The sequence below is a fragment of the Petromyzon marinus genome, chromosome 74 (genome assembly GCF_048934315.1).
Source record: "Petromyzon marinus isolate PM22_M1 ecotype Great Lakes invasive population chromosome 74, UKy_Petmar_22M1.pri1.0, whole genome shotgun sequence".
NCBI lineage: Eukaryota > Metazoa > Chordata > Hyperoartia > Petromyzontiformes > Petromyzontidae > Petromyzon > Petromyzon marinus.
The window spans coordinates 6587946-6610150 of record NC_133740.1 but is presented as its reverse complement, the minus strand read 5'-3'; the positions used below and the strand labels follow the sequence as shown (position 1 = coordinate 6610150).

The window sequence follows — 22205 nt, the reverse complement described above, 5'->3', positions numbered from 1 at the left end:
ACTCACTTACACACTCACACATACACTCACACACACACTCACTTACACACTCACTCACACACTCACACACACACTCACTTACACACTCACACACACATACACACACACGCACGCAGACAACAACAACACGCGGACACGCACGCGTGGACACACACAGACACAGAGACACACGTACAAAGACAAAGATCCCCCATATAGGCTGTAACAGACTGTAGGGGCAAGTGCTGTTAGCGAGCACCTATGAAGGCCGGTAACGGCACACGAGGGGGTGGGTGGCCAGCACCACGCCCGACCGCCTTTGTCTCCCCCAGTGGCGATGTTTACTACACACCGCACCAGGTACTCATTTGAGGCTGAGTCGACCTAGGGGAGGCCCAGGACCGGTTCAGATAATCGTCACTGGCGGTGTTGACCGTGAGCGGGAATCGAACTCGTCGATGATGATGATGAAGATGAAGATGATGACGGTGAAGATGATTACGATGGTGACGATGATGATGATGATGACGATGATGATGACGATGAAGATGATTATGATGGTGACGATGATGATGACGACGATGATGATGATGATGACGATGATTACGATAACGCTGACGACGACGATGACGATGATGGAGTCGATGATCGCCGTGACGACGATGACGACGATGACGGTGTTGACGACGACGACGACGACGACGATGACGACGACGATGACGATGATCGCCGTGACGATGATGACGACGATGATGACGGTGTTGTTGACGACGACGATGATGACGACGACGACGGAGTCGATGATCGCCGTGACGACGATGACGACGATGACGGTGTTGACGATGACGACGACGATGACGATGATGGAGTCGGTGATCGCCGTGACGACGATGTTGACGACGACTACGACGGCGACGACGGCGGTGATGATGATCGCCGTGACGACGACTGCTACGACTATGACGACGATGAGAGTTGTCCTCGTGCCCCCCCCCCCACCGCCCCACCGCCCCCCGCCCCCCCCCCCCCTACAGGGGAGTACTTCATCGACCCCAACCAGGGCTGCGCTGGGGACGCGTTCAAGGCGTTCTGCAACTTCACAGCGGGCGGGGAGACCTGCCTGTTCCCCGAGAAGACCTCCTCCGTGGTGAGCCATGGCCAGCGCTGCTCACCGCTCTGGTGGTGCTGGCGAGGGCGGGGGGCCCCACGTGAGGAGCCCCCCCCCCTCCCACCCACCCACCCACCCACCCCGCCACGTGAATTGAAACTAAAAAAATTGGATTTCGAATTGAAGCTTTCGTGACTGCGAGGATTCATCTTCTTTGGTTCTTTCGGTAAAGTCACCACCACCACCACCACGTAGAATGAGATGTAAAATAATACATTGATCAAGTAAAATAACGCAATAACATTCTCACAGTGAGAATAAATTGATCAAATGAAATAACACAATGAAATTCTCACTGTGAGAATATTATTATTATTGTGTTATTTTGTTTTGTCAATTTTATTATTGCTTTCGGTAAAGTCATCACGTGGGTAGAAAAATCAATTAAATCGCGACGTCTCGGCCACAACACAAGGGACAAGACTGTCTGGTAGGACAGCGCTGTCCCACCAGACAGTCTCGTCCCTTCACCTGATGAAGGCCGCTTGTGTTGTGGCCGAAACGTCGTGAGAATATTATTATTATTATCGTGTTATTTTATTTTATCAATTTGTTATTTGATTCTCATTCTACGTGGTGGTGGTGGTGGTGGTGACTTTACCGAAAGAACCAAAGAAGATGAACAATTGGAGTTTGTCAATCTGGAGCGGTGGTTTCACGTAGACCTTTTACTGCTCCCCTCGTTCCCTCTCCGCCTGATGAAGGCCGCTTGCCTTGGAATCGAAAGGTCGTGGGGTTTTTTGGTTTCATTGTTTTCAATTATTTATTTGTTTGACTTTTTTTTTGTATTATCGCGTTTTTTTTTTTGTTGCTTTAATTATTTTTTTTAAAAAATGTTTAATTTATTATTGTTATTATTTTAAATCTATGTGGCTTTACCCAAAGACCCATAGAATATAAAGATGATAAGCCACGTGGTAGAGCGGCTATCATTTTCGATGGCTACGTCGGGCTTCTGAAAAACAGAGCTACATATAGCTCGGTGGGGCTTTAATCTGGTGGAACAAAAAAACAGTTCATAGTTTTGTTCACTTAAATCGGCCACTGTGCCCTCTGCTGTGAAGTGTCAATACCCCTGTGTTGTGAAGTGTCAATACCCCTGTGTTGTGAAGTGTCAATACCCCTGTGTTGTGAAGTGTCAATACCCCTGTGTCCTGTGTTGTGAAGTGTTAATACCCCTGTGTTGTGAAGTGTCATTACCCCTGTGTTGTGAAGTGTCAATACCCCTGTGTTGTGAATTGTCAATACCCCTGTGTCCTGTGTTGTGAAGTGTTAATACCCCTGTGTTGTGAAGTGTCATTACCCCTGTGTTGTGAAGTGTCAATACCCCTGTGTTGTGAAGTGTCAATACCCTGTGTTGTGAAGTGTCATTACCCTGTGTCCTGTGTTGTGAAGTGTCAATACCCCTGTGCTGTGAAGTGTCAATACCCCTGTGTGTGAAGTGTCAATACCCCTGTGTCCTGTGTTGTGAAGTGTCAATACCCCTGTGTTGTGAAGTGTCAATACCCCTGTGATGTGAAGTGTCAATACCCCTGTGCCCTCTGCTGTGAAGTGTCAATACCCCTGTGTTGTGAAGTGTCAATACCCCTGTGTTGTGAAGTGTCAATACCCCTGTGTTGTGAAGTGTCAATACCCCTGTGTTGTGAAGTGTCAATACCCCTGTGTTGTGAAGTGTCAATACCCCTGTGTTGTGAAGTGTCAATACCCCTGTGTTGTGAAGTGTCAATACCCCTGTGTCCTGTGTTGTGAAGTGTTAATACCCCTGTGTTGTGAAGTGTCATTACCCCTGTGTTGTGAAGTGTCAATACCCCTGTGTTGTGAAGTGTCAATACCCCTGTGTCCTGTGTTGTGAAGTGTTAATACCCCTGTGTTGTGAAGTGTCATTACCCCTGTTTTGTGAAGTGTCAATACCCCTGTGTTGTGAATTGTCAATACCCCTGTGTCCTGTGTTGTGAAGTGTTAATACCCCTGTGTTGTGAAGTGTCATTACCCCTGTGTTGTGAAGTGTCAATACCCCTGTGTTGTGAAGTGTCAATACCCTGTGTTGTGAAGTGTCATTACCCTGTGTCCTGTGTTGTGAAGTGTCAATACCCCTGTGCTGTGAAGTGTCAATACCCCTGTGTTGTGAAGTGTCAATACCCCTGTGTTGTGAAGTGTCAATACCCCTGTGTTGTGAAGTGTCAATACCCCTGTGTTGTGAAGTGCCAATACCCCTGTGTCCTGTGTTGTGAAGTGTCAATACCCCTGTGCTGTGAAGTGTCAATACCCCTGTGTTGTGAAGTGTCATTACCCCTGTGTTGTGAAGTGTCAATACCCCTGTGTTGTGAAGTGTCAATACCGTGTGTTGTGAAGTGTCAATACCCCTGTGTCCTGTGTTGTGAAGTGTCAATACCCCTGTGTTGTGAAGTGTCAATACCCCTGTGTCCTGAGTTGTGAAGTGTCAATACCCCTGTGTCCTGTGTTGTGAAGTGTCAATACCCCTGTGTCCTGTGTTGTGAAGTGTCAATACCCCTGTGTTGTGAAGTGTCAATACCCCTGTGTCCTGAGTTGTGAAGTATCAATACCCCTGTGTTGTGAAGTGTCAATACCCCTGTGTCCTGTGTTGTGAAGTGTCAATACCCCTGTGTCCTGTGTTGTGAAGTGTCATTACCCCTGTGCTGTGAAGTGTCAATACCCCTGTGTCCTGTGTTGTGAAGTGTCAATACCCCTGTGCTGTGAAGTGTCAATACCCCTGTGATGTGAAGTGTCAATACCCCTGTGTCCTGTGCTGTGAAGTGTCAATACCCCTGTGTTGTGAAGTGTCAATACCCCTGTGTTGTGAAGTGTCAATACCCCTGTGTCCTGTGTTGTGAAGTGTCAATACCCCTGTGTTGTGAAGTGTCAATACCCCTGTGTTGTGAAGTGTCATTACCCGTGTGTTGTGAAGTGTCAATACCCCTGTGTTGTGAAGTGTCAATACCCCTGTGCTGTGAAGTGTCAATACCCCTGTGTCCTGTGATGTGAAGTGTCAATACCCCTGTGTTGTGAAGTGTCAATACCCCTGTGTCCTGTGTTGTGAAGTGTCAATACCCCTGTGTTGTGAAGTGTCAATACCCCTGTGTTGTGAAGTGTCAATACCCCTGTGTTGTGAAGTGTCATTACCCCTGTGTTGTGAAGTGTCAATACCCCTGTGTTGTGAAGTGTCAATACCCCTGTGTCCTGTGTTGTGAAGTGTCAATACCCCTGTGTTGTGAAGTGTCAATACCCCTGTGTCCTGTGTTGTGAAGTGTCAATACCCCTGTGTTGTGAAGTGTCAATACCCCTGTGTTGTGAAGTGTCAATACCCCTGTGTTGTGAAGTGTCAATACCCCTGTGTCCTGTGTTGTGAAGTGTCAATACCCCTGTGTTGTGAAGTGTCAATACCCCTGTGTCCTGTGAAGTGTCAATACCCCTGTGTTGTGAAGTGTCAATACCCCTGTGTCCTGTGTTGTGAAGTGTCAATACCCCTGTGTTGTGAAGTGTCAATACCCCTGTGTTGTGAAGTGTCATTACCCGTGTGTTGTGAAGTGTCAATACCCCTGTGTTGTGAAGTGTCAATACCCCTGTGCTGTGAAGTGTCAATACCCCTGTGTCCTGTGATGTGAAGTGTCAATACCCCTGTGTTGTGAAGTGTCAATACCCCTGTGTCCTGTGTTGTGAAGTGTCAATACCCCTGTGTTGTGAAGTGTCAATACCCCTGTGTTGTGAAGTGTCAATACCCCTGTGTTGTGAAGTGTCATTACCCCTGTGTTGTGAAGTGTCAATACCCCTGTGTTGTGAAGTGTCAATACCCCTGTGTCCTGTGTTGTGAAGTGTCAATACCCCTGTGTTGTGAAGTGTCAATACCCCTGTGTCCTGTGTTGTGAAGTGTCAATACCCCTGTGTTGTGAAGTGTCAATACCCCTGTGTTGTGAAGTGTCAATACCCCTGTGTTGTGAAGTGTCAATACCCCTGTGTCCTGTGTTGTGAAGTGTCAATACCCCTGTGTTGTGAAGTGTCAATACCCCTGTGTCCTGTGAAGTGTCAATACCCCTGTGTTGTGAAGTGTCAATACCCCTGTGTCCTGTGAAGTGTCAATACCCCTGTGTCCTGTGTTGTGAAGTGTCAATACCCCTGTGTTGTGAAGTGTCAATACCCCTGTGTCCTGTGCTGTGAAGTGTCAATACCCCTGTGTCCTGTGTTGTGAAGTGTCAATACCCCTGTGTTGTGAAGTGTCAATACCCCTGTGTTGTGAAGTGTCAATACCCCTGTGTCCTGTGTTGTGAAGTGTCAATACCCCTGTGATGTGAAGTGTCAATACCCCTGTGTCCTGTGTTGTGAAGTGTTAATTCACCTGTGATGTGAAGTGTCAATACTCCTGTGTTGTGAAGTGTCAATACCCCTGTGTCCTGTGTTGTGAAGTGTTAATTCACCTGTGTTGTGAAGTGTCAATACCCTGTGCTGTGAAGTGTCAATACCCCTGTGTCCTGTGTTGTGAAGTGTCAATACCCCTGTGTCCTGTGCTGTGAAGTGTCAATACCCCTGTGTCCTGTGAAGTGTCAATTCACCTGTTTTGTGAAGTGTCAATACCCCTGTGTTGTGAAATGTCAATACCCCTGTGTCCTGTGCTGTGAAGTGTCAATACCCCTGTGTTGTGAAGTGTCAATACCCCTGTGCTGTGAAGTGTCAATACCCCTGTGTTGTGAAGTGTCAATACCCCTGTGTTGTGAAGTGTCAATACCCCTGTGTTGTGAAGTGTCAATACCCCTGTGTCCTGTGCTGTGAAGTGTCAATACCCCTGTGTCCTGTGATGTGAAGTGTCAATACCCCTGTGTCCTGTGCTGTGAAGTGTCAATACCCCTGTGTCCTGTGAAGTGTCAATACCCCTGTGATGTGAAGTGTCAATACCCCTGTGTTGTGAAGTGTCAATACCCCTGTGTCCTGTGTTGTGAAGTGTCAATACCCCTGTGTCCTGTGAAGTGTCAATACCCATGTGCTGTGAAGTGTCAATACCCCTGTGTTGTGAAGTGTCATTACCCCTGTGCTGTGAAGTGTCAATACCCCTGTGTCCTGTGTTGTGAAGTGTCAATACCCCTGTGTTGTGAAGTGTCATTACCCCTGTGTTGTGAAGTGTCAATACCCTTGTGCTGAGAAGTATCAATACCCCTGTGTTGTGAAGTGTCAATACCCCTGTACTGTGAAGTGTCAATACCCCTGTGTCCTTTGTTGTGAAGTGTCAATACCCTGTACTGTGAAGTGTCAATACCCCTGTGTCATGTGTTGTGAAGTGTCAATACCCCTGTGTTGTGAGGTGTCAATACCCCTGTGCTGTGAAGTGTCAATACCCCTGTGTTGTGAAGTGTCAATACCCCTGTGTCATGTGTTGTGAAGTGTTAATACCCCTGTGTTGTGAAGTGTCAATACCCCTGTGTTGTGAAGTGTCAATACCCCTGTGTTGTGAAGTGTCAATACCCCTGTGTTGTGAAGTGTCAATACCCCTGTGTTGTGAAGTGTAAATACCCCTGTGTCCTGTGCCCTCTTTTCCAGGCCAAGATGGGCCAATGGCTGCACGAGAAACCAGGGACGTGGTATAGTGAATTCGGCACCGGCAGGATGGTACGCGCACACTCACACAGGCACATATACACACTCACACACAGGCACACACAACAACCTCCATTCGCCACTAAGTGGCGGTGACGTCACCACAACGCTTGTGCCAGGCCATGTGCACCTTGAGGCCACGTGAAGTGTCGAACGCCCGCTGGCAGGAGGTCACGGGGCAGACCCAGGTGCCACAGGTCGACTGACTGAGATGACTGAGATGACTGGCTGATGCACCACCTGTGCCCCCTACTGTGCCAACCTCCTGTGCCCTAGCCACCCGGCGCTCCGCTCGTTGTTGTGAGCGTCGCTCCTCCGCCCTCCGTTGTTGTTGGAGGGCGACTACCTCCAACTGCCCAGTAGCGTCCTTCACGAGCCTCCTCCACAGAGGCCGATCTTGACACCGCTGGTACCAGTCATCGGCAAGTCCACTCAGCTCCACGTCCTCCTGTACCACATCACTCCATCTCTTCTCTAGCCCATGCCGTGCCCGTTTAGCCCCCTCGATCCGGCCGAACAAAAGCTGTTTCGGCATGCGGTGGCTGGGCATGTGGGCTACATGACCCAGCCATCGCAGCCTTGCCCGCCGGAGGAGCTCACCGATGGGACCTTGCCCAGATCTTTCAAGGATTTGTGAGCTCCTCACACAATCCAGTCCGGTTAAACCTAGGATGGATCGTAGGCAGGCCAGCCTAAATGTTTCTAACCGTCGAAGATGTTCCATTAGGGGCGTCCACGTTTCGCAAGCGTAGAGAAGGGAGGGAATGACCGTGGCCGAGAAGACCTGAAGCTTAGTGCGGAGCGACAGACCAGGTAGCTTCCACACAGCGTTACGTAACCGATGAAAAGATATTGCCGCTCGACTGATTCGGAGTGAGACCTCTGCTGTTAAACTGGAGCCGGTCATAAGCACACTGCCCAGGTATGGGAAACTCTCCACTCTCTCCACAACTGCCCCATCACCGATTGCGAGTTGTGGGGGTGGAGTGTCCGATGGTACAAAATACCCAGGCGGGTGCTTAGTTTTGGTGGGGCTGATGGTAATGCCCCACCTCTTAGTGGCACGCTCCAGTCTCAGCAGCAGCGTATCCAACTCCTCCTCTGAATGAGCAGCTATTACCAAATCATCGGCATACATAATGTGGTTGAGCAATAGGGAGCCATCCCTTGACCGCACCCGGGCATCGATCAGCCTCCCATTATATCTGTACCATATGGATATTCCCCCGGTACAGCTATTAAAGGCTTCACGAACTACGTGGTCAAAATAGATGTAAAATAATGTGGGAGCCAGAGGACATCCCTGTCGCACCCGAAGGTGTACAGGGAATGGCTCGGACTCCCGGTCACGTAGTTTTACCTGGGCCCGCTCACCATCATGAAGGTCTTTAATGATCGTGAACAACCCAGAGCCCAGGCCTACTGATGGTATCATAGGCCTTGACCACGTCAATAAAGCAGAGATGTAGGTCTTATTGGAATTCACTACACCTCTGCTGTAGCAGACGGACAGAAAATATGGCATCTGTGCAGGACCGCCCTTTCCTGAAACCGCATTGGAGCTCCGCAAGCCTCTCCTCAGCGTGCCTGGCAAGGCGATGCTGAATAATCTATGCCAGGACCTTTCCCGGCACACTGAGGAGCGAGATGCCCCTGTAGTTGTTACAGTCTGTGCGGTCCCCCTTCTTAAAGAGGGGGACCACCAGGGCATCCTTCCAATCCTGCGGAACCTGTCCAGTGGTCCAGACCGTTGTTATGATGTCATATAGGGCAGTCTGTGCACAAACGCCACCCTCCCTCAGCATTTCGCTTTGGAGATCATCTCTGCCCGCTGCCTTTCCTGGTCTCAGACTCCGGATGGCCTTCAGTACTTCCTCAACAGATGGCACCTCAGTCGACCACTCGGAAGGGGTGGCTACTTCTGCCAATTTAACACGTAGTCTTTCGCGACCAACATTATTCATAATGAAGGTTTTTGGGTTGGATCGCGTTATTTATAAATGTGTCGTAACCCTCCACCACCCGACACGGCCAAACAGTAAAAAATGTGTCACGTTTACAAAGGACAAATAGTTCACTACTTTAGCCCACCGGTGTGTTGAAGAGTGATTCAACATCATTTAAAATTTGAGTACGACGTTTCGCTGGTAATTACATCCAGCATCATCGGGCAATTCGCCAGAATGGTGAAGCACTCTCCACTTGCTCCCGGTCTTAAATAGAGCAGCAGGGTGACGTCATCATTTAACTCATATCAGGTGCAGTGATTTGAGGCGGGGGGGGGTATTGTAATTATGTAATCGATTGGTAATCAGTCAATGGTTATGATTAGTAATGAGTTGTAGATTAGTGATTAGTTGTAATGTGTGTTATCAACACACCGGTGGGCTAAAATAGTGAACTATTTGTCCTTTGTGAACGTGACACATTTTTTTACTGTTTGGCCGTGTCGGGTGGTGGAGGGTTACGACACATTTATAAATAATGCGATCTCACCCAAAAACCTTTGTTATGAATACTTCTGCCAATGTTTGAGGCAACGGAGCCCTAGCGGGGACGTGCCCACCTTGTCCCATGATGTTGTCTGGTACCGAAGGAATTCCCCCTCCCACCAAGATCTCGCAGAAACGCTCTGCAGACGTACCGAAGGAATTCCCCTCCCACCAAGACCTCGCAGACACGCTCTGCAGACGTACCGAAGGAATTCCCCCTCCCACCAAGACCTCGCAGAAACTCTCTGCAGACGTACCGCAGGAATTCCCCTCCCACCAACACCTCGCAGAAACGTTCTGCAAACGTACCGAAGGAATTCCCCTCCCACCAAGATCTCGCAGAAACGCTCTGCAGACGTACCGAAGGAATTCCCCTCCCACCAAGACCTCGCAGAAACTCTCTGCAGACGTACCGAAGGAATTCACCTCCCACCAAGACCTCGCAGAAACGCTCTGCAGACGTACCAAAGGAATTCCCCTCCCACCAAAATCTCGCAGAAACTCTCTGCAGACGTACCGAAGGAATTCCCCCTCCCACCAAGACCTCACAGAAACGTTCTGCAGACGTACCGAAGGAATTCCCCCTCCCACCAAGATCTCGCAGAAACTCTCTGCAGACGTACCGAAGGAATTCCCCCTCCCACCAAGACCTCGCAGAAACTCTCTGCAGACGTACCGAAGGAATTCCCCCTCCCACCAAGACCTCACAGAAACGTTCTGCAGACGTACCGAAGGAATTCCCCCTCCCACCAAAATCTCGCAGAAACGCTCTGCAGACGTACCGAAGGAATTCCCTCTCCCACCAAGACCTCACAGAAACGTTCTGCAGACGTACCGAAGGAATTCCCCCTCCCACCAAAATCTCGCAGAAACGCTCTGCAGACGTACCGAAGGAATTCCCCCTCCCACCAAGACCTCACAGAAACGTTCTGCAGACGTACCGAAGGAATTCCCCCTCCCACCAAGATCTCGCAGAAACTCTCTGCAGACGTACCGAAGGAATTCCCCCTCCCACCAAGACCTCACAGAAACGTTCTGCAGACGTACCGAAGGAATTCCCCCTCCCACCAAAATCTCGCAGAAACGCTCTGCAGACGTACCGAAGGAATTCCCTCTCCCACCAAGACCTCACAGAAACGTTCTGCAGACGTACCGAAGGAATTCCCCCTCCCACCAAAATCTCGCAGAAACGCTCTGCAGACGTACCGAAGGAATTCCCCCTCCCACCAAGACCTCACAGAAACGCTCTGCAGACGTACCGAAGGAATTCCCCCTCCCACCAAGACCTCACAGAAACTCTCTGCAAACTTGCACTCCCGTTGCTGGCGGTGTCTGATTGGATCACCGCTCCTTCCCTTAAGGATGCCGATGGGTGAGATGCTGCAAGTTAACTTTTTTTGATGGAGTTAAAGAGTGATTGGTGATTGTGGGCGATTGAGGCAGACTCCATCTCTTGCAGCGCCTCACGGCTCTCCGAACCTCCGAGCGAAGGCTGCGGTAAGCCTCCTCATTCTCAGACGTGGGATGCTGAAGACTGGGGGAGTGGGCCTGTTGTTTTCTCTCAGCCAGCCGAAACACCTCCTCCGTCAGCCAGGGTCTCTGGAGGGGTCTGGACTGCGTAGTCAATGCAGCCATTGCAGCTGCATGAGTCACAGTCCTGAACTTCACCCATTTCCCTTGATCATCAGAAGGAGTGGGGGACGATGCCAACCCCAGCTGAAAGCGATGTTGACATTCCTGCTTGCAACTTTCATCAACTAGCTGAGACCAGGCCATTGTGGGTTTGAATGGGCTCCTGGGTGTACACCCACCACCGGAGTGAAAGAATGGCAGGCAAATCTCACAGATGACAAGTCGATGGTCAGAGGGCAGATCAGCTCCACGGTAGATCCTGGTGTCAAGGACATGGGCTCGCATCTGCTGGTCCGTCACTATATAGTCCAGCAGATGTTCTTGCTTGGACCCGGCGTGCATCCATGATGTTGTGTGGATGCGCCGATGCCGGAACAGCGTGTTGGTAATTACAAGCCCATGGGCTGCACAGAAGTCTTGCACTCATACCATAGTTATTGAGCTAATCTGGCCCATGCCTTCCAATCACTCCAGACCAGGGGCCAGCATCATGACCCACTCGGGCATTGAAGTCACCCAACAAGATGACTGTATCCCGAGGGGCCACTTTAGCCAGCACCTGTGACAGGAGGTCATAGAAGGCATCCGACTCATCGGCCTTGTCTCCATTCTGCCACTGATGTTGTCTTCGGTGTGGGAGTAAGAAACCACCACCACTACTCATCGCCTCTCGTTGATGGGGAGGCGATCCCAGAGTAGCCTGGGACTTACTTCACACACACACACACACGCCTCACACACATGCACGCTCACACACACACACAGACACGCCTCACACACGCGCACGCTCACACACACACAGACACGCCTCACACACATGCACGCTCACACACACACAGACAAGCCTCACACACATGCACGCGCATGCTCACACACACACACAGACATGCCTACTACTACACACACGCCCACACATGTAATAGGCGCTGGGGACATCATTCACTGTGCGTGTGTGCAACAGTCTGTGAAGGCTATACGTTCAACACCGCCGGTGACGATTCTCTGGGCCGGTCCTGGGCCTCCCCTAGGTCGACTCGGCCTCACACGAGTACCTGGTGTAGCGGTGTGTAGCAAACATCGCCGCTGGGGAGACAAAGGCGGCCGGGCGTGGTGCTGGCAACCCCACCCCCTCGTGTGCCGCTGTGCCAGTAGCAATCATAGGTGCTGCTGCTCGCTTAAGAGCACTTGCCCCTACAGTCTGCAAAGGCTACACGGGAGACCCTTGTCTTTGTGCGTGTGTGTGTGCGTGTGTGTGCGTGAGCGGTAGTGTAGCGGTTAGCGCTACGCTGCGCTATGAACCTGGCGACCCGGGTTCGATTCCCGCTCACGGCCAACACCAGTGACGATTGCCTTAACCGGACCCGGGCCTCCCCTAGGTCGACTCGGCATAAAATTAGTACCTGGTGCGGTGTGTAAACATCGCGACTAGGGAGACAAAGGCGGTCGGGCGTGGTGCTGGCCACCCACCCACCCCCTCGTGTACCGTTCCGGCCTTCATAGGTGCTCGCTAACAGCACTTGCCCCTACAGTCTGTTACAGGCTATACGGGGGATCTTTGATCTTTTGTGTCTGCGTGCGCGCGTGTGTGTGCGTGTGTGTGTGCGCGCGTGTGTGTGTGCGTGTCTGTGTGTGTGTGCACGCGTGCATGTGTGCGTCTGTGTGTGCGTGTGTGTGTGCGTGTGTGCGTGTGTGTGTGCGTGTGTGCGTGTGTGTGTGTACGTGTGTGCGTGTGTGTGTGTGTGTGCGTGTGCGTGTGTACGTGTGTGCGTGTGCTACACAGCTGGCCTACGTGGACGCGGAGGGCGGTTCGCTGCCCTCGGTGCAGATGACTTTCCTGCGCCTGCTGAGCGCCACGGCGCGCCAGAACTTCACCTACCTGTGCCAGCGCTCCGTGGCGTGGGGGGCACCGCGCGGCCTCGGCAGCGTCGGGGGGGGCGCCCCGGCCGCCGCCGCCCCCCCCGGCACCGCCCCCGGCACCGCCCCCGGCACCGCCCCCGGCACCGCCCAGGCGCTGCGCTTCCTCGCCGCCAACGAGGAGGAGATCTCGCGCGAGAGCAACGCGCGCTACGTACAGGCGCTGCACGATGGGTGCTCGGTACGGTGTCCCACCCACGTGACCCACCACGTGTCCCACCCCACGTGTCCCACCCACGTGTCTCACCCACGTGACCCACACACGTGTCACCCCACGTGACCCACCCACGTGTCTCACCCACGTGACCCACACACGTGTCACCCCACGTGACCCACCCACGTGTCTCACCCACGTGACCCACACACGTGTCACCCCACGTGACCCACCCACGTGTCCCACCCACGTGACCCACCACGTGTCTCACCCCGCGTGTCACACCCACGTGTCTTACCGCTTGTCCCACCCACGTGTCTCACCCACGTGTCTCACCCCGCGTGTCCCACCGCGTGTTACCCACGTGTCACCCCACGTGTCTCACCGCGTGTCACCCCACGTGTCTCACCGTGTCTCACCGTGTCTCACCGCGTGTCACCCCACGTGTCACCCACGTGTCTCACCACGTGTCCCACCACGTGTCTCACCGCGTGTCACCCCACGTGTCACCCCGCGTCACCCCACGTGTCTCACCGCGTGTCACCCCACGTGTCACCCCACGTGTCACCCCACGTGTCTCACCGCGTGTCACCCCACGTGTCACCCCACGTGTCACCCCACGTGTCACCCCACGTGTCTCACCGCGTGTCGTTTGCTGTGCCAATCGCCGCCGCCGCCTCTTCGTCTCCGTGCGTGGAGCTGCTGCTGCCCGCTCGAGTGACGTCACGATCACCGTGCGTGTCTGTGTGTGTGTACGTGTGTGTCTGTGTCCGTGTGTGTGTGTCTATGTGTGTGTGTGTGTCTGTGTCCGTGTGTGCGTGTATGTGTGTCTGTGTGTGTGTACGTGTGTCTGTGTGTGCGTGTGTCTGTGTGTGTGTACGTGTGTGTCTGTGTCCGTGTGTGTACGTGTTTGTCTGTGTGTGTGTACGTGTGTGTGTCCGTGTGTGTGTGTGTGTACGTGTGTGTGTGTGTGTCCGTGTGCGTACATGTGTGTGTCTGTGTACGTGTGTGTGTGTCTGTGTGTGTCTGTACGTGTGTGTGTGTGTCCGTGTGTGTGTCTGTGTGTCTGTCTGTCTGTGTGCGTCTGTGTCCGTGCGTGTGTCCGCGCGCGCGTCCCTGCGCAGTTCCGCAAGGGCTCCGAGCGCTCGGTGCTGAGTGTGCGAACTCCGCGCGTCGAGCTGCTGCCGCTGAGCGACGTGATGATCAGCGACTTCGGCGAGCCCTCGCAGCGCTTCGGATTCACCCTGGGGCCCGTCTGCTTCCAGGGCTAGCGGGTGGCGGGGTGGGGGGCCGTGAAGAGGGACCCCCCCCCTCCTACGATCCCCTTAACCCGGCGGGGGTTGCGTCGGCCGTTCTTGCCACGCGGTCGGCACGGAGAGAGAGCGGCGGCGGTGGCAGTGCGGTAAAGGGAGGCCTCCCCCCCCCCCCCCACTCTCTCAACGTGGAGAGACCCCGGGTGGTGTGTGGGGGGTGGTGGTGGTGGTGGTGGTGGGGGGGGGCACTGCCGATCGGTTGCCTCCACGCCAGGGCCCGGCCCGGTGTCAGCTCCCCCTGGGTGGTCACGGGGTGCGGGGGGGGGGGGCCCCCCCGATTTGTAATCCACACCACTTGAAATTTATCGGTTTCGGTTGCTTCCCAACTTTGCCTTGACGAGCTTTTTGTTACATAGCCCCCTTGAAGTTAGAGCGGCCGTCCTCCCCCCCTCCCCCCCCCCTGCCCACCAACCCCCCCCCCCCCCACCACCCCCCTCTTCACCTCGCCCCCCACTCCCGCTCACGTCCATCTCGCGAACTCATTGTCACAGCCATAGCCAGAGCAGCCTTCCACCACCGTCACCCCTCCGTGTCGTGCGAAGTCTCCCCTGCCCGGGGTGGGAGGGGTATCCGCTGTGTTGCGGGCTAGCGCCCAGTGGTGCTGCTGGTGGTGGTGCTGGTGGTGGTGCTGGTGGTGGTGCTGGTGGTGGTGGTGCTAAGCGTCGGTGGTGCTAAGAGTCATCCGCCAAACAGGTTCCATACGAACCGCAAAACCCTGTCCACCACCACCACCACGACGACGGAGCATGCGGAAGACGATGAAATCTATACAACATACCCCCCCTTTTCCTACTGCTCCTGCTGCTTCCCACACACACACACACCCACACACTGCCACCTTGACCCAACCCACCTCAACCCTGTCCACCACCACCACCACCACGACGACGGAGCATGCGGAAGACGATGAAATCTATACAACATACCCCCCCTTTTCCTACTGCTCCTGCTGCTTCCCACACAGACACACACACACTGCCCCCTTGACCCAACCCACCTCAACCCTGCCCACCTTGCCATCACCACCACCACCACCACCCACGCCTGCTAAATAAAAAGGGTCAAGTGGGCGCAGAGAAGACAAAGACGATGCGGCGTCGTCTCCAATCCGTCCGCAGAACAAGAAGTTCATGGGGCCTTCCTTTCGCGACCGATGTTACTGAAAATATATATATTTTTGGGGGGCCGGGGGGGGTGGTAAATGTTTTGTTATTAAACCCGCCACTCTAACCATCACCGCCGCCGTCCCAGCCACCACCCAACCGGCAAAGCCAAATCCACGAAGGGTTTGTTTACGAGTTCAGCCCGCAACCGGTGAGCGCGTGTGGCAACATTGAACAATTTACAAACGCCGTGACGTTTCGCCGCTGGTGATTTACAACAAAACCACAACAACAACAAGCAGCCACCAGCAGCTTCGGGGGCGTGGGGTGTGATTTTCAAAACGTAATTTTTTTTTAAAGAATTGTTGAAGAAGTAGTAGTAGTGGTACGTCTGTGGGGTGGTTGTGGGCGGTGGTGGGTGGGTTGTGGGGTTGGTGGCAACGGCCTCCTCCTTATAGTGGCTGCGACGCCCTGCGGGTCACCCACCCTGCACTCCCCTTAGCGGGCAAGGCCCTTGGCGAGTTTAATTTAACGATTTACGGTACTTTGTTATATATAAAAAAAAATTAAAAGTTCTATGTGTATTGATGGTGCTCATACTCGTCATCTCGCCCCGCCTCCCTCCCTCCCTCCCCACCTCCCTCTCTCTTTCCCTCCCTCTCTCCCCTCTCTCCTCTCCCTCCCCAATGTTCTGCTCCAAATGCTGCCCTCCCGTGCGCATCAACCCGTGCGTGCACACACACACACACTCGCACGCACACACGCACGCACCCATACACGCACTCACACGCACGCACACATACACACACGCACTCACGCACACGCGCACACACACACGCACTCACACACACTCACGCACTCACACGCACGCACGCGTCTGTAATTATGTTTCAAAGCCTGCAATTGCCCGTCTTCTTTCGCGACCGTGTCGTCGTCGTCGTCGTCGTCCCGTACGGCGCTGTGTCGCCATCGGAGGCGCCCCGGACTCGTCAAATAAAAACGCGAGAGACTGAGACTGAGAGACTGAGAGACACTGAGAGACTGAGAGACGATGCCGGTTTCCGTGGCTGCCGTTGGCGTTGCACTGCGCGCTAGTCCCACGCGCGGCGAGAAAGAAGCTTCAACGTGATCATTGTTTTTTTTTAACCCTTTTATCTGGCGACAAAACTGACAGATAAAAGGGTAAAACAAACAATTATATGTTGTTACTGGCAAATGAGGTTTCCAATGGTGGTGTAAATGCTTTGGCCCCGAGCTCTCATACTCTGATGGTGCCATTGCCTTTGAGTTGTGCGCCTTTTGGCGTCTTCTGGTCCAACACCAACGTGAGACGAGGCCTCTAAAGAAAGCTGTCTCGGGTGTGGACCAATCAACTTCAAGGACAGTGCCACATACATTATCAGAGTTGTTGTTTTGTGTTTGCGTTGCGACCGCAGGTATTGTGGTCAATGTAAACATGACTCCTTGTATAAAAAAGGTGTCAGTTTTGTTGCCAGATAAAAGGGTAAAAAACCGATTATCATATTTTGTTATGGGCAAATGAGGTTTCCAATGGTGGTGTAAATGCTTTGGCCCCGAGTTCTCATACTCTGATGGTGCTTTGCCTTTGAGTTGTGTGCGCCTTTTGGCGTCTTCTGGTCCAACACCAACGTGAGACGAGGCCTCTAAAGAAAGCTGTCTCGGGTGTGGACCAATCAATTTCAAGGACAGTGCCACATACATTATCAGAGTTGTTGTTTTTTGTTTGCGTTCCGACCGCAGGTATTGTGGTCAATGTAAACACGACTCCTTGTATAAAAAAGGTGTCAGTTTTGTTGCCAGATAAAAGGGTAAAAAAAAACCACCCAATTATCATATTTTGTTACTGGCAAATGAGGTTTGTTTCCAAGCTTCAACGTATTCGCTGAAAGTTCCTTCGGTGAAGTCGCGCACGGGTGGACAAACAAAATAAAATGTTCAAGCACGCCGTTTAGATCGCAACGCAAGCACTCGTCATCAGGTGTGTGAGAAGCCAGAGTTTAGGGCGGTTAAATAAGTCGGAGTGGGGGGCGCGTGGGGGGCGGGGGGGGGGGGTACGGGGACGGACGGACGAATGGGGAGAGGAAAGAGCCTTGCCCAGGGACGCTGAGAGCAAAATAAGCGACGTAATTGACGATGGCGCTCACGGCAAAATAAGCCGCGACCGCTGGACGTCTCCTTTGGTTCTTTCGGTAAGGTCGCCGCGTAGAATGACAGTAAAATAATAAAATAACGCGGTAAAATTCTCACGACGTTTCGGCCACAACGCAAGCGGCCGTCTTCAGGCGAAAGGAACTGACCTAGGTTATAGGTTTTTACCCTTTTAACCGGCACAAAAACTGACACCTTTATTCAAGGCATCATGTTTGCAATAACCACAACACAAGCAGTCAAAATGCAAACAAAAAAAGACAACTCTGATAATAATATTGGCACTGTCATTGAATTTGATTGGTCCACACCCGAGACGGCTTTTCTTAGAGCCTAGTCTCCACTGGTGTTGGACCAGAAGACGTCAAAAGGCGTACAACTCAAAAACAGCGCACTATCAGAGTATTGAGGGCTCGGGGTGAGCATTTACATTATGAGACCTCCTTTGCCATAAACAAGATATAGTAATAGGTTTTACCCTTTTAACTGGCCCAAAAACTGACACCTTTATTCAAGGCATCATGTTTGCAATAACCACAACACAAGCAGTCAAAATGCAAAGAAAAAAGACAACTCTGATAATATGCAGTCCTTGAATTTGATTGGTCCACACCCGAGACAGCTTTTCTTAGAGCCTAGTCTTTTGGCGTCTTCTGGTCCAACACCAATGGAGACTAAAGGGCTCTAAAAAAACCGTCTCGGGTATGGACCAATCAAATTCAAGGACAGTGCCAATATTATTATCAGAGTTGTCTCTTTTTGTTTGCATTTTGACTGCTTGTGTTGTGGTTATTGCAAACACGATGCCTTGAATAAAGGTGTCAGTTTTTGTGCCAGTTAAAAGGGTAAAAACCTATTCCTATATCTTGTTACTGGCAAAGGAGGTCTCATAAAGGAACAGGCCTGTCGGGACGGCAGAGCTTCCCAATGTCTGTCGTCCCGACAGGTTGTTCCTTTCGCCTGAAGACGGCCGCTTTTCGCTGTGGCCGAAACGTCGTGAGAATTTTACCGCGTTATTTTATCATTTCATTCTCATTCTACGCGGTGGTGACTTCACCGGAAGAACCGAAGGAGATGAATCCTTGCAGTCACGAAAGCTTCCGATCGAAATTGAACTGCCCGACGACGCAGTTAACGCGGTAAAATAGACTGGGCACCCGGTGAATAAGACGCAACTACTACGGACGTTTACATTTTACTCGGCGCTAAGAACGTCCGTCCGAATGATTGCTCAATTTGTATCCGTAGATCTCATCGGTTGACGTTACGCCTTAATGGTTTAGATATCGGGATGGGCTTCATGGACACATCTCTGACGGTAGCCAGATGGCTTGCAGAGCCACCTTGGTCTCGGAGAAAACCATATCGTGGGAGCTACTCTCCGAGTCGTTTAACTGCCCTAACTCTGGCATCTCTCCCACTAAAGTATGAATTAAAATACAAAATCCCTGCCGCGGTTGGCACACCTGATGAGGATTGCTTGCGTTGCGATCGGAACGTCGTGATTAAATGTATTTCATTTTTTTCCACCTTACGTGACTTTACCGAAAGAGCTTCAACGGAAAGGGATCCTTTGCAGGTCACGACAACTTCATATCACGAAGTTCAACATTGGCACAGACATGCCCGTCCACCATCCCGCATTGGCCCCCTGAGAATTACACCCAAGCCACCCACCCACAGACCCACTCACTCACCCACCCACCCACCTATCTACCCATTCGCCCACCCACCTATCCACCCACTCACCCACCCATCCACTCACTCACCCACTCACTCAACCACAGACCCACTCACCCACAGACCCACTCACCCACAGACCCACTCACCCACAGACCCACTCACCCACAGACCCACTCACCTACCCACCCACTCACCCACAGACCCACTCACCTACCCACCCACTCACCCACAGACCCACTCACACACCCACTCACACACCCACTCACCCATCCACTCACCCACCTATCCACTCACCCACCCATCCACTCACCTACCCATTCGCCCACACACCCACCCATCGACTCACCAACCCACCCACTCACTCACCCACTCATCCACCCCCCACCCACCCCACCCCCCCGCTCACCCACCCATCCACCACGCACGGTTCCTCAAGTCACGGGGTGCCCGCAAAGTTCATCACCAAATCTTTATTGCAAAAAATTAATAACTCAGCGACTTCGGACAACAGGGGAGTGGGGAGGAGGAGACATCTCCTCTCTCTCTCTCTCTCCCCTGCACTGCTGACCGAATGCGAGTTCCCAATACCTTTGGCGGGCAACCACACACACACGCGCACACACGCACAGACACGCACGCACAGACACGCGCACACACGCACACACACGCACACAGACACGCACAGACACAGACATGCACACAGACACACAGATACGCACAGACTCGCACACACAGACACGCACAGACACGCACACACAGACACGCACAGACACGCACGCACAGACACGCACACACAGACACACACAGACACGCACACACAGACACGCACACACAGACACGCACACACAGACACGCACACACAGACACGCACACACAGACACGCACGCAAAGACGCACACACAGACACGCACAGACACAGAGACGCACACAGACACACACAGACACGCACACACAGACACGCACGCACAGACGCACACACACAGACACGCACACACACACAGACACGCACAGACACAGACACGACTCGGTGACTGCCGTCACAGCAAAGAGGCCCCCCCGCGAGCGCCGATCCGGCACGTGGCGACGGAGCCGGGCCGAGCGCGGCGACGGCAGCAGCAGCAGCAGCAGAGAGCAACAACATCGTGACACGCGGACAGCTCCAAGTCTCCCCCATCCAGAATATCACACACACACACATACACACCCCCCACACATACACACCCCCCACACACACACACCGCCTTCACCGCCTACACCGCCTTCACCGCCTCCACCGCCTCCACCGCCTCCACTGCACCCACCCCCCCACCGCGCCCACCGACGGCACCGATCGCCGGCGGCCTCCGAGGGTTCCCTCTCCCGCAGGCGGCCCCGTGGGCCCCGTCGGCCCCGTCGGCCCCGTCGGCCCCTCGCAGGCCGAGCGAGGACCGCCGCGTGCCGCCGTCTGCCGGCGCTCACCGCCCCCCCGGGGAAAAAGGTTCGGCAAAAGCCGGGGGAGAGGTGGGGGTGGGGGTGGGGGTGGGGGGGGCGCTAGATGTAGGTGATGGCCGCGTCGCCGCCGGCACCACCGGCGCCGCCGTCGCCGCCGGTGCCGGTGCCGCCGGTGCCACCGGTGCCGGCGTGCAGCTCGATGTAGGAGGTGGGGACGTAGCCCTCGTCGGAGCCGCGGCGCACGCGGGTCCAGCCGTCGCCCCCGTCGCTCGCCACCACGAAGAGGATCTCGCCCTCCACCACGCTCAGGGAGTCCTCGCTGTCCGCTGCACGCACGCAGACACACGCACAGACACACAGACACACATGGAGACGCACGCACAGACACACACACGCACAGACACACGCACAGACACACGCACAGACACACACAGACACACGCACAGACACACAGACACACGCACAGACACACGCATAGACACACACACGCACACACACACACACAGACACACACACGCACACACACACGCACAGACACACACACGCACACACACGCACAGACACAGACACACATGGAGACGCACAGACACACACACAGACACACATGGAGACACACGCACAGACACACGCACAGACACACATGGAGACGCACGCACAGACACACACACGCACAGACACACGCACAGACACACGCACAGACACACACAGACACACGCACAGACACACAGACACACGCACAGACACACGCATAGACACACACACGCACACACACACACACAGACACACACACGCACACACACACGCACAGACACACACACGCACACACACGCACAGACACACACACAGACGCACGCACAGACACACACACGCACACACACACGCACAGACACACACACAGACACACGCACAGACACACACGCACAGACACACACACAGACACACGCACAGACACACGCACAGACACATGGAGACGCACGCACAGACACACGCACACACACACACACAGACACATGCACAGACACACGCACAGACACACAGACACACACACACACGCACGGACAGACACAGACACACAGACACACGCACAGACACACAGACACACACGCACGGACAGACACAGACACACGCACAGACACACATCACACACACAGACACACGCACAGACACACACACAGACACACATGGAGACACACGCACAGACACACATCACACACACAGACAGACACACGCACAGACACACAGACACACGCACAGACACACACACACAGACACACACACGACACACACAGACACACACACAGACACACACACGGACAGACACGTGAGACCCACCGCCCCACCGCGTAGCAGCGCCACGGTGTGACGGGCTGGGGGTGAGAACGAGCGTCGACAAAGGGCGGTGGGGCGCCACGGTGTGACGGGGGGGGAGAAGGATGGTGGTAGCCGGTGGTGGTGGATGCGGAGGAGGTGGAGGAGGTGGTGGAGGAGGAGGTGGAGGAGGAGGAAGAGGAGGTGGAAGAGGTGGAGGAGGAAGTGGAGGAGGAGGAAGAGGAGGTGGAGGAGGAG

General features: G+C 53.5%; 2 protein-coding genes across 7 annotated transcripts in view; one reads left to right on the top strand and one right to left on the bottom strand.

The window, feature by feature from the left end:
• Window positions 1–16371, top strand: part of LOC116958203 (uncharacterized) — a 241818-nt gene extending 225447 nt beyond the window's left edge. For all 6 annotated transcript variants that reach the window (XM_076056030.1, XM_076056029.1, XM_076056028.1 and 3 more), the window contains 4 exons: window positions 1014–1126; window positions 6692–6760; window positions 12653–12967; window positions 14065–16371. In XM_076056030.1, coding sequence (XP_075912145.1) covers window positions 1014–1126; window positions 6692–6760; window positions 12653–12967; window positions 14065–14211 — 644 coding nt within the window. In that variant the 3' untranslated portion in view covers window positions 14212–16371. The remainder of the gene's footprint in view (window positions 1–1013; window positions 1127–6691; window positions 6761–12652; window positions 12968–14064) is intronic.
• Window positions 16372–19663: 3292 nt separating this feature from the next.
• LOC116958208 (formin-binding protein 1-like) overlaps window positions 19664–22205 on the bottom strand; it is a 38182-nt gene continuing 35640 nt past the window's right edge. Inside the window, exon 15 of the mRNA XM_076056181.1 lies at window positions 19664–20965. Coding sequence (XP_075912296.1) covers window positions 20739–20965 — 227 coding nt within the window. The 3' untranslated portion in view covers window positions 19664–20738. The remainder of the gene's footprint in view (window positions 20966–22205) is intronic.